The sequence below is a fragment of the Bidens hawaiensis genome, unplaced genomic scaffold (assembly GCF_021521415.1).
Source record: "Bidens hawaiensis isolate Kalapana, Puna unplaced genomic scaffold, B.hawaiensis_p1.1 tig00076876_1, whole genome shotgun sequence".
NCBI lineage: Eukaryota > Viridiplantae > Streptophyta > Magnoliopsida > Asterales > Asteraceae > Bidens > Bidens hawaiensis.
In genome coordinates, this window is record NW_027506723.1 from 1 (window position 1) to 16,927 (window position 16,927).

General features: G+C 36.3%; 2 protein-coding genes across 2 annotated transcripts; both read left to right on the forward strand.

Moving 5' to 3' along the window:
- Positions 1-11,817: 11,817 nt before the first annotated feature.
- On the forward strand, positions 11,818-12,597 carry LOC143618460 (uncharacterized). The gene has a single exon (XM_077090672.1). The coding sequence runs from the start codon at positions 11,818-11,820 to the stop codon at positions 12,595-12,597; it is 780 nt and encodes a 259-aa protein (XP_076946787.1).
- Positions 12,598-13,119: 522 nt separating this feature from the next.
- On the forward strand, positions 13,120-15,393 carry LOC143618461 (uncharacterized). The gene is made up of 3 exons (XM_077090673.1): positions 13,120-13,365; positions 13,423-13,579; positions 15,302-15,393. The coding sequence occupies exons 1-3, from the start codon at positions 13,120-13,122 to the stop codon at positions 15,391-15,393; spliced, it is 495 nt and encodes a 164-aa protein (XP_076946788.1).
- Positions 15,394-16,927: the final 1,534 nt, after the last annotated feature.

Consider the following 16,927-nt stretch of genomic DNA (forward strand, 5'->3'; position numbering starts at 1 on the left):
GTTTCTAAAGAGTCTGAATATGTAATTTTTGAACTTGTGAAAGTTAGTTTTTATTAATTTACAAATCTGTTGTGCAAGTCTGATTCGGGAAGCCTGATGGTAGGCTGTTTTGTAATTAGTGTATCTCATAAAAGAAAAGACCAATTGAGCTTATTCCACTTCTGGAAGTTAATAATTTGAGTTAGGAATCTAACCCAATCAGCCTTGCATTAATTGGATTATCCATGCAACGGTAATAGCAAATTACGTTCTGTTGCGCATGATAATGACTGCTGTGTGTTTACTGTATTGTTTTGATTATTGTGAGAAAACCGTATGTGATAAAAATATAATAAAATTATTTTTAAAAACCTAACTCAATTTTTCTTCTTTGATGATTTTTTGTGATTTTATTGACTAGTTATGATCTATTAAATAGAGTAATTTTTTCGGGTTAAAATCTGCTTGATCAATTAGCTGCTGAATTATTTAAGTTAACATGAAAGTGTATTGTTGATAGATGTTTGGCTATTTGTTTGACTTATTTGCCCTTGTGGGAGATAGTTTACTAGTAATGTACAATAGTAACACTTAACACTTAATTCTTGTTCACACATATAACTAATCACCAACGTGTTTGTCGAGTCACACCTGTTTCACAAAGTAACACGAACACATCTCATGCATAAGTTTTATGTATCGAGTCTAGGGACTCATTCGTAGTACAAATACTTAGAAAATCTCTTTTTGTTTTTAGAGCACTAGTGAGGATTTTCTGTGACACACACCTTTTCTCGGATCTTTTGTTATCTTCGCAAACAGTGAGCTTCACGACCCCTTTTACTCTTTTTAACGCTTTTATTAGGGGGGATAACATACTCCAACGATGTAGATTTTGTTACTTTTATATATCACTTGTAAGCTAAGTGGCAAACAAACCAACTAAAGTCCTTCTGAACATCGAACTGGTTAATATTGGATAATAGCGAGTCACCTTTGAGTAATACTACTGGGTTTGACAAACCCCACTCAACTCTAAACTCGACTGTAGGTAGAGTGGGTGTAATTTTGGCTAACACATTTATCATGGTCGTGGTTGACATGGTGGCAAGTCAATAACTAAACAGTCAGCTTCGGTGTCGAACACTTAGTGATACATGTCGGTGTCGAACACTTAGTGATACATGCTTGATAGGTTAGCTACCTATTGATATATAATTGACTTAACACTATCTAGTAACGCTAAAACGCAACGTTTAATTTATGTAAACCTGTGAACTCACCAACCCTGTGTTGACACTTTTAGTAGGTTATCTAAGGTAGCCGAGGCGGGTGAGCGGTAAAGGACATGCATCCACTAAACTTTTATGTTTTGAACTTCTTTTGAGTTTTATCATGAAAACTGTGTTTTTAAGTCGCCCTGTGCGGCGCAACTATTTGTTTTACAATTTACGCTTCCGCATTTATACTTAAAACTTGAGGTCTTGGTTGTTTTTAAAACTTTAATTGTGGTGTTTGATATAACTAATGATTCCGACCCTGTAAGTTCACACCCTCTGATGGTAAAACTCCGTTAGTGGATTTTGAGGTGTGAAAAAATGACTCAAAATATGCAACTTTAAGTTTAAGTTGGTTAAAAGGACGCGAACTCACTTTTATAGACTAAAATATTTTGTGTGTTTTTTAATTCAGGAAAAGATCCAAAATGAGGCACAAAAAATGCAAGGCGAGTCCGATGAATCATCACCAATTGATGATATTGAGGTCATGAAACGTGCCTTAGGAGAAAAGCGTGGCCATATTCCGGGGTGTTGGCCATGTTGTGAGAAAGCCAGCCCCTAATGTGTCCTTGAGTATTTTACCCACCGCACAACATAATTGGTGAGACACCGTTGGTGAGCAAATGAGAACAAATTGCAACAAAACTCGAAGAACAGGTTAACGAGCAACTGAACCAACATTGGGAAAGAATGCAACAAGACATGGAGCGATAGTTTCAACAACAAATGGAACAACTTGAACAAATTCGTAAAGACTTTGAAAGAAAATATCGAGTTGGTAAGCGTTGTGGTGATCGTCATGGTGATGGCAGTGGTGATGAAGATAGTTAATTGTCATGTTTACTTTTTATTGAGTTGTAGTTCGACTATTTCGGGATAGTTTGGTTGTAATGCACTATTAACTTGGTGTTATTTTGGTTTGTAACGCAATATTAACATTGTGATATTTTGGTTTCTAGTTTAGTTCGAAATGTTTCGGCATATTTTTGTTTAATTATTGGAGTTTTAAGTTTAAATAGTTGGAAATAAATTTTTGTGAAAAATAAAAGATAAGAAAAAAAGGTGGACATATAGCGACGATTTGTTGTTTCCACAAGCTTTTATTTATAGTGATAGCATGTTGTCTCAACTATCTTTTATCTATAACAACATGTAGTGTCCACAAGCCTTTAGCTATGTTGTCTCCACAAGCTTTTACTTATAGCGACAAGTTGTTGCTATAACGAAATAATTTAATATATATGCATATTTTTAAAATTTAGTAATATTAATAAAATAAAATAAATGTTCCTGATTTATTTTTAATAACTTTTATAAAACTTGTAGAGACGAAAAGTTATTGGCTACATAATAACATATAACGATCACACTTCTAGCGAAAAACTTTAGGTACACATAGTAATGAGCCAGTAGAGACAAAGGTTGTATCAACGCCATGTCATTTCCGTAGCCCAAAAAGGCCTATAGAGAACATGTTGTCGCTATAAAACTTAAAATAGTGGTTGCTATAAACCAAAAACCTTGTAGTGAAAGACCATTATACCCTTGTAATTGAAACCCTATGGTTTAAAATACATGTAATTTGGATCCTCGGTCTGTTAAACGATTTCCCTTCAAATATCATAACAAAACCGTGCACCATGGGTTTTGGACCCAGGTCTAGACAGATAATTGACTAATTAAATAACCCATCAACAATGGAATTCATCGCTCACTTCCTTATTCCATTAATTCACCATCACTTCACCAGATTCTTCCTCTTCCAAATCCAAAGCCCATTTAACCCTCACAACACTTAGTTCATTCACAACGCTTCAAGATCTCACACTTCCAGACCAACCCACATAAATATTGTTAACTTTCAAAGAAAAATAAACATGTGAAGAAAGAAATGGCAAGAAGAGATAAATTTTATTATCATAATAAAAAATTACAAATGATTAAAACAAAACTATATATATACACAGGTACACGGTGTATAAGTACATGAGCGTATAAGTACATGAGCGTATATGTACATATACGACCGTATAAGTACTTACATGGCGTATATGTACATACACGCTCAGTGTACATATACGCCCACACCCCCCCCCCCCCCCTTCAAGTTGGAGGTTGAGAAAACCCCAACTTGCATAATAGCTCATGAATTTGAGGTCCTAGGAGACTTTCATAAAAATATCAGCAAGCTGATCCTTTGAGTTTGTATGCACCAAAGGTATGAGACCTTCTTGGAGCTTTTCACGAACAAAATGACAATTAATCTCGATATGTTTCATTCGCTGGTGGAAAACAAGATTCTTAGCAATATAAATTGCATCCTGACTATCACATTTGAGAGTGACAAGAACAAGATCCGGAACACTAAATTCTGTGAGGAGTCGCGTTAGATAAGCAAGTTCGGCAGTCACACAACGAAGCAATCGATACTCAGCCTCTGTAGAAATCAAAGACACAGTAGGTTGTTTCTTGGATTTCCAAGAAATCGAAGATCCACCGAGTGAAATATAAAACCCACTTACTGATCGTCATGTATTGGGACAAGCTGCCCAATCAGAATCGCATAAGGCTTGTAATTCAAAAGAGGATTTATTGTTGAAAAATAATCCTTGAGTCAAGGTGCCTTTGACATAAGAAAGAGTATGCATATCAGCGTTCCAATGAGGCAACCGTGGATCTTGCATGAATTGACTCAAAACTGAACTGCGAAAGCAATATCTGGTCTTGTGTGAGTAAGATAATTGATTTTACAAACAAGCTTTCGGTAAATCAAAGGATCTGTAATAGGAATTCCTTCATGAATTTTGAGCTATAAGTGATGAGGTAAAGGAGAGTTGGTTACGAGAATAACTGAAGTGTCAAATTCTGAAAGCATATTTGTAACAAACTTTCATTGACACAATGATAACACCTTCTGTAGTGTAAAGAACTTCCATTCCCAGAAAATAGTTAAGAGAGCCTAAATCCTTGATTTTGAAAGATGTATTTAGAAAACTCTTTAAGCTGTTGATCTCTTCCATATTGTTACCGGTGACCAAAATATCATCAACATATACGAAAACGTATACGACCGAAGATCCCATAGACTTTGAGAACAAATAATGATAATTTTTGGAACCAACGTAACCCCGGGATTTCAAGGCAGAAGATAACTTCTCATAACACTGACGAGAAGCTTGTTTCAAACCATACAAGGACTTTTGAAGTTTAAGAACCTACTTATATGGAAGCTGCATTCCAGGTGGTGGGGACATATAAATCTCCTTATCCAGATCACCATGAAGAAAAGCATTGTTCACGTCAAGTTGAAAAAGAGGCCAATCTCTTTTAGTAACAACTATAATCAGACCATGAATGGTAGTCATCTTGACCACAGGAGAAAATGTCTTGTTATAATCAATGCCTTCAGTTTGAGTATCACCCCTGATAACCACGCGTGCTTTACACCGTTCAACAAAGCCATCAGCTTTGTGTTTGAGTTTAGAAACCCATTTACATTTTATGGCATTTTTTGCCGGTAGGAAGGTCAACCACAGCCCAAGTATTAGTTTTCTCAAGAGCCTAAAATTAAGTCTTCATGGCATCTTGCCATTCAGGAATAATAACAAGATCTTTGTAAGAAGTAGGCTCTCGTAACCTGGATATCACCGTAGTGAAAGATTTGCTAGACAGAAGAATATTAGAATAAGAAAATAAGGTAGAAGAAGAACAAGAATTAGTGACTGTGTGAAAACATGAAGAATCAGAATGATTGCAGACATAATCATTCAGATATGAAGGTGGAATCGAAGATCTTGAAGATCTTCAAAGAGGTTCCGAAGAAGTAGGAATAACGGAAGGAGCAGGAACAACGGAAGGAGTAGGAATAGCATAAGAAAGTGAGAGCGTATGAGTACAAAGAAACGTACAAGTCTATAAGAGACTTATACGACGGATAAGCAAAGAAAGATATACGACATAGAGTCACAAACGACAAAATGACATATACGGATCAGCAGAACTTATACGGATCAACAACATATACAGATCAGCAGAACTTATACGGCAAAATGACTTATATGAATCAGTTGGACTTATACGTTGAATGAATCTATGAGATGAACATGATCTGAAACTTGAACAAATTGATTGAATTTGATGTATTATGTTGGGATTCGCGAAGAGCAGCACCTTACGATGTTCATGACCAATCGGATCCTGACGTACCAGTAGGTACCAGAGGAGATCGCTATGATCGTTACTGTATTCGTATCAAAGAGATGCGACAAAGTGTTCGGATCATTGTGCAATGTCCTAATCAAATGCCTAGTGGAATGATCAAAGCCGATGATCGTAAGCTATGTCCTCCATCACGATCTCGAATGAAACTATCCATGGAATCGTGCGCCGTGTAGTCCATCTCCATCATTGCATATGGCAATATAGAAAGTAAAGAGGAAAAGGCATGACCAGAAGAATTGTGTGAAATAAGTGAATTTATCCAGTTGAGGCATCTTGATTGAGAATAAAGGATTCCTCCCATACAGAAAGAGAGGCCTTCCTGTACGAGTAGTGAAGAACTACACGATTTTGTTTTGTTGGTTGTTGACCAACGGAAAGAAAGGGATTGTGTCAACTTTGTTCCTTCATCTTTCTATTTTTCTTCTCTTTTTCTTGTCTGGAACTGATGCTACACCATGGGGCTGCAGTCCCTTCTTCTTAGCACGGATGTCCCTCTTCAATCCCCTGCTCCTACCATTGAAACAGCTAGGGGCTAGTAAGTCCTGCCAATATCAGGGAAAGAATAGCTCCCGAAGGGCTTCCTTCTTTATCTAAGCGACTAATAGGCTTGGGTGGCTAGGGCACATGCTATCGAGGTTACACGCCTGGTCTCAAAACCACATCTGGCAGATGCGATTCCTGGATGTAGTTGGATGTGATTATCGGTGAAAGCATAGAAGGATCTCCTGTCAATAGTCACAGGGAATTACACTATAGCTTTAGGACCTGACCTGTAATATATGGTGTAAATGTCCTTATTTATTATAGGATGAAGATGATTCACTCACCAAGATGACCGTCTACTCGAGCAGTAAGAGTTGATTCAATTGCCAACAGAAGACCGTCTGCGACAACTTGCAGAAATCATCTGAAATTTCAAGAGGTTGTTGAAGATTGTTCAAATAACCAATTGAGAGATTTTGAAGGAAAATAAACTACTAGAACAAAAAGAATGAAAAGAGAAGAATAAACTATGAAATCCTAGATAATTTGGATGATAACAGAAGAATTTTATCAAATAATGACCAAACAAATAGAATTTGATCACAAAAGATCAAAGCATATGAGAAAAACCGAATAAAATCGGTGAAAAACAAAGAGTAGGACTAGAAACCATGCTCTGATACCATGTAAACATTCAAAGAATAATAAACATGTGAAGAAAGAAATGGCAAGAAGAGAGAAATTTTATTATCAGAATAAAAAATTACAAATGATCAAAACAAAACTATATATATACACACTTACACGGCGTATAAGTACATGAGCGTATATATACATATACGCCCGTATAAGTACTTACACGGTGTATATGTCAGTGAGATTATGGAAGAAAAGAACTGCATGCAGTGTTTGGTTGATCTAGGGTTATAGCGGAGATCAACAACCAACTAAGAGAACTCTTTTCGTAGGCCATATTCCAGAAGCTTGACTCTTATTTAGGTTCTACCGTAGCCACCACCGGTCTTCGTCGCCATCCACCTCCCTCCACCAACCTACAACCACCATCCACCTCCCACACCAACCTTCAACCACCACCGATGATTGAGAATGAGCCGAAGATGGAGGTTGCCGACGATGGTAGAGATTGAATAATTAAGGTTTTCGAATAGGATGTGATGATCGATGATTGGATTTGAAAATTTAAAGTAAATTCGGATTAGAGTTTGAAATTTGGATAAGAGGGACATGGAATGGGTGTAGACAGAGATGATAGATCCCACCGGTAACTCAAAGTTCCTGACATGGTTGTGGAGGGGAAAAGGGGTAGCCGTTTTTGAAAGAGTTGGATGAAGTTCCAGGTGTGTTGACCGGGAAACCGAGGGTAATGATGGATTATTATTGTGGTGACTTTGTGAACCTTGTAGTAGATGGTGGTGATGATAGGATTTGCAGGTGGTGGTGAAGAAATGGGGATGGTGGATCTCGCCGGAAAATCGAAGTTCCCGGCATGGTTATGGATCTCAGCGGAAATGGAGTAGGGGTTGGAGGCGTGAAAGAAAAATAGGAACTGAAATGGAGTTGGTCTTAGTAGATTGAAAGAAAAGGATCAGCACATGGGCCATATTTGCGAAATGGCCACTACAGGGTTGACAATTGCATTTTGGGTAGGGTTGGCATATCGTGTGTACCCGTACACGAACACGAATGTGTATACTCTTTACACGACACGAAAATTTATCGTGTTGTATCCCATACAGGAACACGAACCTGTTACTACCAGGTATACACAATAATACACGACAGAAGCTGTTTAGAAACATATATTTGACAACATGTTTAGTGAAACAAAATCCGAAGAGGGAATATTCGTGAGTGGTGAGTGGTGACGGCTGAGAAACAAAGCGTAAAAATATTTTAGGAATGTAGGGTTTAGGATAACTTCTAATTATATATATATATATATAATCAGGTACTTAACATGTACTTAACAGGTAAACAAGTATTTTACCTGTTCAGACACGAAAATTAAACAGGTAAATTCGTATCTGCCTGTTTAGTACACGAAACCTGATAAGACCTTACCTGTTACTTGTTAAAGCCATGTAGGTACGTGTCTTGTATTCGTGTCTCATGTATAAATTGTCAACCCTAATTTTGGGTTTCACCACACAGACCATAACTGCAATTAAGTCTTATTATTATTTATGTTTAAGCGTGAAAAGACGGAATTATCCTTCAGTTTAACAGAAAACATTAACAGAGAGTTAACGGAACCCAATTACAAAAACAAGGACCACCACAGGGGCCTTATCTTCGAAATGGTCACTACGAGATTGAAAGCTGCGTTTTGGGTTTCACCACAAGGACCATAACTGCAATTAACTCTTATAACAATAAACATAGAAAAATATATTATTAAAATCAAACACCGTGATAACTAACGATTAACCGATGCTTCGTGAAGCTCTTCTAACATTGTAAAAAAAATTATAGCTTGGTCCTCGGTGGCTGGCTTGGTCAACCGCGTAGAAGCCTAGTGGTTAACAACGAACCAGCAATGGTTTTGTTCAGCATTCACAAAGAAGGAATGAACAAAGGAGGATTTTCAATCGGCCGTTATTTCTTTTATTTTGCATTGGGTTTTTATTTATTTATTTTTTTAGTTTTAGTTTGGGACTATAATTTAAACTTGATTAAATGGATATGGATATATTTTTTTTTGCCCAATAATTATTATATAATAATGATCAAATCATATTTTATAAGTTTTATATTTTTAAATGTGTATATAAAAAAATATATAAGAAAAATTTGACCTCCAAAAATTATGTTTCCCAAACGATGGTCCGACTGACACTACCTTCGGCCTACTTAAATAGTAAACTATAAAGGATCAAAATTGTAACTTAGTCTTAAAATTTACTATTAAAGTATGGAACGAGTGAAAAAAATAACATAATCTCTTCCAAGAAAAACCACCTCAACCAAAAACTTATATAAAATCCAATGTTTTCACAACCGGATCGGATGTTTAACCGGACACCTTACTGGTTCACTGGTCGGGCCAGTTGAACTGGATTTAAGAAACGGATTATGTATGTATATGAGTCTATTTTTATTAGCCATGACAATATGACATTAGTTTAAAATGTGTTAGCCCATAATTCATTTCTCAGTAACTATCAGCCAAATAGATAACCCATTTTAAAGTTAATAAAAAACATCATTCATTTGTTTGGTCGTCTTCTTCAATCTGCAGCAGCAAACATGTGACATCAACCATCTTCATCCCATAATATCTACAATTCATTGTTGCATATCTTTCCAATCTGGCCCCGTAGTTCTATGTTTATATCTGACACTTCTCTCCCCCTCTACACTTGAAGATCGAAAGTCTTTGCATGGTGATTTCTCTCTATATCCGATTTGATCGCCAAACTGGTTCCCGGTTCAACCATTCAATCAATCTTGACCGACGAGTTTTCAAAAGTGAGCCACCTATGCATAACCGTATCGTTGACGCCACCGAATCTCGGTCCAACCAGTCTGATCCGGTCATGAAAACATTGATAAAATCATATACTTTTTTGACTTCTTACCAATACTAGAAAACCGAGCAATTGCTATCAATATTTGCTACAAAAAAACACAGTAGCAATTTTAGAGACCAATTTAGAATATTTGCTACTGAAATGCATAACGGTAGCTAAGCGGCAAAATTTTTGCAACCGTTTATTTTCGGTGGCTAAGCGGTTGGAATATTTTTCAACCCGTGGTTAGGCAGCCGGAGTTTTTACTACCGATTGGCCAGAGGGTTGGGTTTTTTGTAACCACGACTAGGCGGTCGAAGTTTTTACAACTGTTTTTGTTTGGTGGCTAAGAGGTCAGAGTTTTTGCAACGGTGACTAAACGATAGGAGTTTTTTTCAATATGAGACAAAGCATTTTGAAGGTAGTTTTGATTTGCAACCACTGTCTTAGCAGTAGAAATAAGTTAACTAGATTGATTACTAAAGACTTTGTTAATTTTCATTGAAACTTAAATTTTCAACAAATCCATAAAAGCCAAAGCTAAATTGTATTAACTATTACCCTCAATCATAGGAAACCCTCACTTTATCATATCTGCTTCTCCGACGATCACTGACACCTCTGAAAACCGCCATTGCTGCCTTCCGCCGTGAAGAATCACTCAACACCTCTTTGTACGTTTAATTTCACAGTCACTCACACATATATGTTAAATGCCACTTGGTTAATTCGTATAGTACTATTTGATTTTGTAATTAGTTGCCACGGATTTTGAACGATTGTTAGTATTAGCTTTTAGATCACTCACACATATATCTTCAAAGCTAATCATTCAATTTCACATGGATATTCAACCTTCTTCAACTTCGAATCACGCATTCTTACTTCTTTCAACTTTTCATCATCGTTGTTCTATAAACCCTAATTTCGTTAAGTGTTTAATTCGGTACTTTAGTTTGGTGAAATTGAAGCTTCGTGTAAGTAATTCGTGTGTAAGCCCTAAATTTGTTAATCATTCAATTTGATACTTTAATTTTATGAAATTGAAGCTTCGTGTGAGTAATTCGCATCTAGAACCTTACTTTCGTTAAGGTTTTGATTGTGTAAACCTTAATTTTGTTAATATTTCGATTTGGTACTTTATATTGATGAAATCGAGGCTTCGTGTGAGTAAATCGTGTCTAGTACCTTTGTCGGTTTAATTCATAAAGTGTTTGATTAGGTTTCATTTGGTTCTAAAACCCGATCTCTGTGATGATTTCTGAGAGTTAAGAAGAGCGATTATATCTGTATGTTAAATTTCATTTATGTTAATTTATTAATAGCATAAACGATTGGTTCATATGAGCATAAATATGTTGTCCTAAAAATTTATTAAAACTAAACTAAACTGTTATGGGCCTAAATTATTAAAATATTTAATTGAGTATGTACACAAATAAACAAATGTAAACTAACACACACAAATTATGAACGAGTAAAGATAAATGACCAAAAACATGTGAATGTTCGTTCGCTAATTAATTAAACGAACATACCATATCTTAAGTATATATGTATTTTATGTTTCAAGTTTCTACTAAGATCAATGACGAAATTGCATATTGTTGACCGAGTTGTTGATTGTTGTCATATTGAAACTGCAAAATTGCTTTTGAGATGGAATGATGATGTTAACTTAAATGTATCTTGATGTCAATCATTTACTAATTGGCATTAATAGTTAGAAATTAGAACTTGATCAACTTTTATGTTTTATCATCTAACGGGTCAAAAGGTTTTAAGCATAAGCTAAGAAAGGATATTGACATGTCAAACGTGTTAAAATTGTTAGAAAAAGACACAAAATTATATGATCAAATTTAATATAATTTCCATATTAAAGATTATGGTAACAAAACAATTCAAGACAGTTGGAGCATTATCAAGGAGATTTCCTTCCTTTTCTTTCTTTATTATATTTCCTTGTATAAGTTATTTGTTTCAATTATATAATGCATTCCCATTTCTTTTGTAAATCAACAGATACAATTTCAAAGCAATAACAATTTTGATACTCTCCTTTTTAACATGGTATCAGAGCAGGTCATATGATCTTACGATCAAGCTGCTTGTTCCCTTTCATCTTCTACTCACCAACCTAATCAAAAACTTGCAAACCTGCAAACCATGGCTGCAGATAATAGCAACAACAATGACGATCTTGCTTTACAAATCACCAATTTCCTGAAAAACAGCCTTAACGCCCAAAATCAAACCCAAAAACAAAGCCTCTCTGATAGTTTGAAAATTAGTCTCAAGCTTAACAATCAAAATTACGCCTTATGGGCTCGAATGATTCAAGTAGCCATAGGGATAAATCAAAGAACCTTTTGAATCACTTGTCGGGAAACCCGGCACCATCAGAACCAAGCAATGAAAAGTATGAACAATGGGAACAAGACGACCTAGTTGTGTTCTCGTGGTTGATTCAAAATATTGAACCCGCTCTTGCAAGCAACCTAACCGAATTTCCTACAACTAAAGCGTTGTGGGATGCGTTGGTGGTTACTTACAATAGCGGGAAAGATAAACTACAAACTTTCGACTTACATGTCAAGGCAAACGGAATCAAACAAAACGGCTCACCTCTCGAAGATTTCTGGATCCTTATGCAACGAGTGTGGGGAGAAATTGAAAGGCGAGATCCAAACCCGATGACGTGTTCGACCGACATAACAACATACAACAAAATCCAGTCAGAACAAAAGCTATTTCAATTCCTCAATGCCCTTGACCGACAATACGATGCTGTCAAAAGAAAGATCCTTCGGTGGGACCCGCTCCCCTCGGCCGAGGGAGCCTACGCAGCCGTTCGCAAGGAGATGGCGCATCAGGGCATATTAGGAACCATTGAATCCCCTCAAAATGGTGTGGCAGCAGACTTGGTTGCCAACGTGTCACACGAAGCCAAAGGTCTAGGGTTTCTATCAAAGGGACAATTCTGTCAGAAAAGCTCCTACAGAGGTTCATCATTCCGGGTCGATAAAACAAAACTAAAATGCAGCCACTGTGGTATGTCTAAACATACCAAAGATCAATGCTTCAAAATTGTCGCTGGGTAGTGGAACGATGACCACAAAAAGGGAAATAAAGAACGGGGAAAAGCAGCCGCCACCGTCGGCAACTCAGAAACCACTGATACCAGCGGTAACCAACATTCTACCGGAGAAAAGAATGGCGGCTTTGGGGGCATCGCATCAGCTAGAGAAGATAGAGGTAACAGGTTTGAGAAACTATTCTCAAACCCTTGCTTATTACGTCCTAACTGTTTTAATCCTTCGTATATTGAATTGATAAATGATTCTTTCAGAAAATGTGATTACAATAGAGTTTGCCAAACTTTTGAAGAGTTTAAAATAACCCATGAAGATTCTTCCTTTGGTCAAAATAATATTAAATGTTTTAATTCTTTTGAATCATTAAATAACATTCCCAAAAATTCAAATAAGTTAGATGCTGGTCAATTTTCAAAAAATATAAAACATAAAAATTCTCAAAATTTTATTTTTAAATCTAGCCAAAATAAAGTTCGTGAAGATTCTAGAATTGAAAATATAAACTTGAAACCAATTAGGCAAGCTAACATGGCTAATACTTGTGAAAAACTAGATAAATCATGGATATTCGATTGTGGTGCTACCGATACCATGACTTTCGAATTATCGGACATAGTTTCAAGCTCTAAACCTAAAATTGATTACATCAAAACTGCTAATGGGGGAATCGTTTCTGTTAAAGGAGGAGGAACTATTGAAATTTCTCCAACTTTAAAACTTTCAAATTGCCTTTATGTCACATCTTTATCACATAAATTGTTGTCTATTAGTCATGTGACAAAAGAATTGAATTGTACTGTCTTAATGCATCCCACTTTTTGTATTTTACAGGACATCAGGTCGGGGACGATCATTGGGCATGGCACTGAACGCCAAGGGTTGTATTATGTGGAAGAAGTGGCTCAACATGGTACTGTGATGTTAGCTCATGGAACAACACATAGAGAAGCTTGGTTATGGCATAGAAGACTGGGACACCCATCTATCGGTTATTTGCACTTATGGTTTCCTAAATTATTTCCTTTTAATGAAACTTTAAATTGTGAAACTTGTGTTTTGGCTAAAAGTCATAGACACACATTTAAACCAAATAACATTTCCCTTTTTCCCTCATACATTCGGATGTATGGGGACTAGTGAAGTTCTTGGAGGATAAAACTTTAGTTTTTTCGTGCTTTTTGTTGATGATTGCACTCGTATGACATGGATTTACTTTCTAAAAAATAAATCTGAAGTTTTTGACAAATTTACTATGTTTTATACCATGATACAAACACAATTTAAAACCAACATTCAAACTCTTCGGTCCGATAATGGGGGAGAGTTCATAAATGATTCAATGAAACAATTTTGTCAAACAAAAGGAATTCACCAAACGTCTTGTCCATACACTTCTAAACAAAACGGCACAGTCGAATGAAAAAACTGCATACTTTTAGAAATTACTCGAGCTCTTCTAGTTGAATCTCAAGTTCTGAAATCTTTTTGGCCGGAAGCCCTCGCCACTGCCACATACCTTATAAATCAACTACCAACCAAATCTCTTGACCTAAAAACGCCTCTTCAAACCCTTTCAGAATTTACCAAACTCCCACCCACACTTACATTACAACCACGAATATTCGTGTGCTCCGTCTTTGTCCACATACCGAAAATCCACCAGACCAAACTTGACCCATGTGCCGAGAAATGTGTGTTTTTAGGCTATGGTGTCAACCAGAAAAGATATTGATGCTATAGCCCAAAAAGACATCACATGTACACAACCATGAACTGTGACTTCCTAGAAACCGAACTTTTTTATGTCTCCCAACACAATGGTCAGGGGGAGACAAAGTATGACACGCTAAGTTGGTTAGAATGGGTTCCAAAGTGGATCTCATCATCCGAAGAAGTCAATCACAGTACCCAATATGAGTCACGAGTTTCACAACAACCTGATGGCCCAACAATCAGTGTTCCATGTAACCAAAATACCCCCGACCTAGTGTCCGAGGTAAGTAGTTCTCAAACACATGAAGACATACAAAATACTGAGTCTCGTGAAAATCAAAATATTGATAACCGTGAGAAAGCAATGGAACAAACAGTGCAGGATGAACAAATTCAAGACATACCAATACAAGAAGAAACGACCGAGAGATATGTTCTACCACAAAGAGCAAACAGAGGAGTCCCACCAAAATGATACCCTCCAGAAAAGCAGGCACGATCGTCCAAATACCCCATGGCAAACATAGCTTAGGGGAATTTAACCGAAGAAGCAAGTCTTTAATTCTTCCATATGTGCTAAACAAGTTCCAACCTCTTTCGAAGAAGCCCTAGAATCATAAAACTGGAAGGACACAATGGAAATAGAAATGAAGGCGCTAATAAAAAATGACACATGGGAAGAGTGTGATTGTCTGCCAGGAAAGAAACCAGTAGAATGCCGATAGGTCTTCACAATCAAGCACAAACCAGATGGAACTATTGAAAGATATAAAGCGCGATTAGTGGCTAAAGGTTACACCCAAACATACGGGATTGACTACTCAGAGACATTCTCGCCAATAGCCCAAATCAACACAATTAGGGTACTTTTTTCGATCGCAGCGAATGAAAGGATATGGATTTCGACAGAGCAATTCTGATCATACACTCTTCCGTAAACAAAGAGGTAAACTTATTACATGTTTAATTATATATGTTGATGACATGATCATTACAGGAAACGGTGAGGAAGAAATAAAGAAGTTAAAGACAAAGTTGTTTACAGAATTCGAAATGAAGGACCTAGGAAGACTAAAGTACTTCCTTTGAATCGAAGTACTAAGGTCCAAACGAGGTATCTTTATCTGTCAGAAGAAATATATTCTTGACCTTTTAGCCGAGACAGGAATGACTGACTGCAAGCCGGCCGACACCCCGATGATGGCCAATCATAAACTCCATATGGAAGAAAAAGGAGAATTGGCAAACAAAGGAAGATACTAACAATTGGTAGGAAAACTAATATACATCTCACATACTCGTCCAGATATCGCATATGCAGTAGGGGTAGTTAGCAAGTTTATGCATCAACCTCAAGTAACTCACATGGAAGCAGTGTGGAGGATTATTGGATACCTCAACGGAACAACAAGTCATGGGGTTCTCTTTCAACCAAATAAACACCTCAAAGTTCAGTTGTTTACTGATGCAAACTGGGCTGGAGATAAAGATGATGGGAGGTCAACATCAAGATATTTTACCTTCGTCGGTGGAAATCCAGTTACATGGAGAAGTTAAAAACAGAAGGTGGTAACGTTGTCTAGTGCCGAAGCAGAATTTTGAGGAATTTCACGGGACGTGTCAGAAGTTCTATGGATACGTATGCTTCTAAAAGAAATTGGGTTTCCCCAAACCGAATCTAGTAGGATCATGTGTGACAACAAGGCTGCAATACAAATTTCTGAAAATCCAGTTCAACATGATCGTACAAAACATGTGGAAGTTGATAGAGACATCATTAAAGAAAAACTTGAAGCAAGAATTATAGAGTTGCCGTTTGTTCGTTCAGAAGATCGATTAGCAGATATATTGACAAAGACCGTCAACAGGAGTTTTTTCAGCAATTGTCTTAGCAAGTTAAGCATCGGAAATCCGACTACTAAACTTGAGAGGGAGTGTTAGAAAAAGACACAAATTATATGATCAAATTTAATATATTTTATATATTAAAGATTATGGTAACAAAACAATTCAAGACCGTTGGAGCATTATCAAGGAGATTTCCTTCCTTTTATTTCTTTATTATATTTCCTTGTATAAGTTATTTGTTTCGATTATATAATGCATTCTCATTTCTTTTGTAAATCAACATATACAATTTCAAAGCAATAACAATTTTGATACTCTCCTTTTTAATAGAAATTTATCCAAGATGCATATCTATTGCATGAAACCTCCTAAATATATAGCTTAAGTTATATATTTCTAATAAGTTAATATTATTGAGTATTAAGGAGAATCCCTATAGTTGTATTATGTGTTGATTTTGACTTAATTTTGATTCGTTTGCATATTTAGAAGCTTTAGGTAGATTAACTTTTTTGCGTGTATAATCAATTGTGAATTAAATAATTGAATTATCTGCGTAAATTATCATTAATTTTCACTGTTAATCTGCAATGTAGACTAAATAACCAGTTTTTAGTTATGATGCATAAATTATCATTAATATTAGTTATATTGTTGCAATTTTCTTGTTATCGAAAGTATGTATTGAAACTGGTTGGAACATACATGCATAATTGACTTGCATGGTCGTTGAATGGACATGCGAATTGACTTGCTCGTGTGCATCCGAACTTTC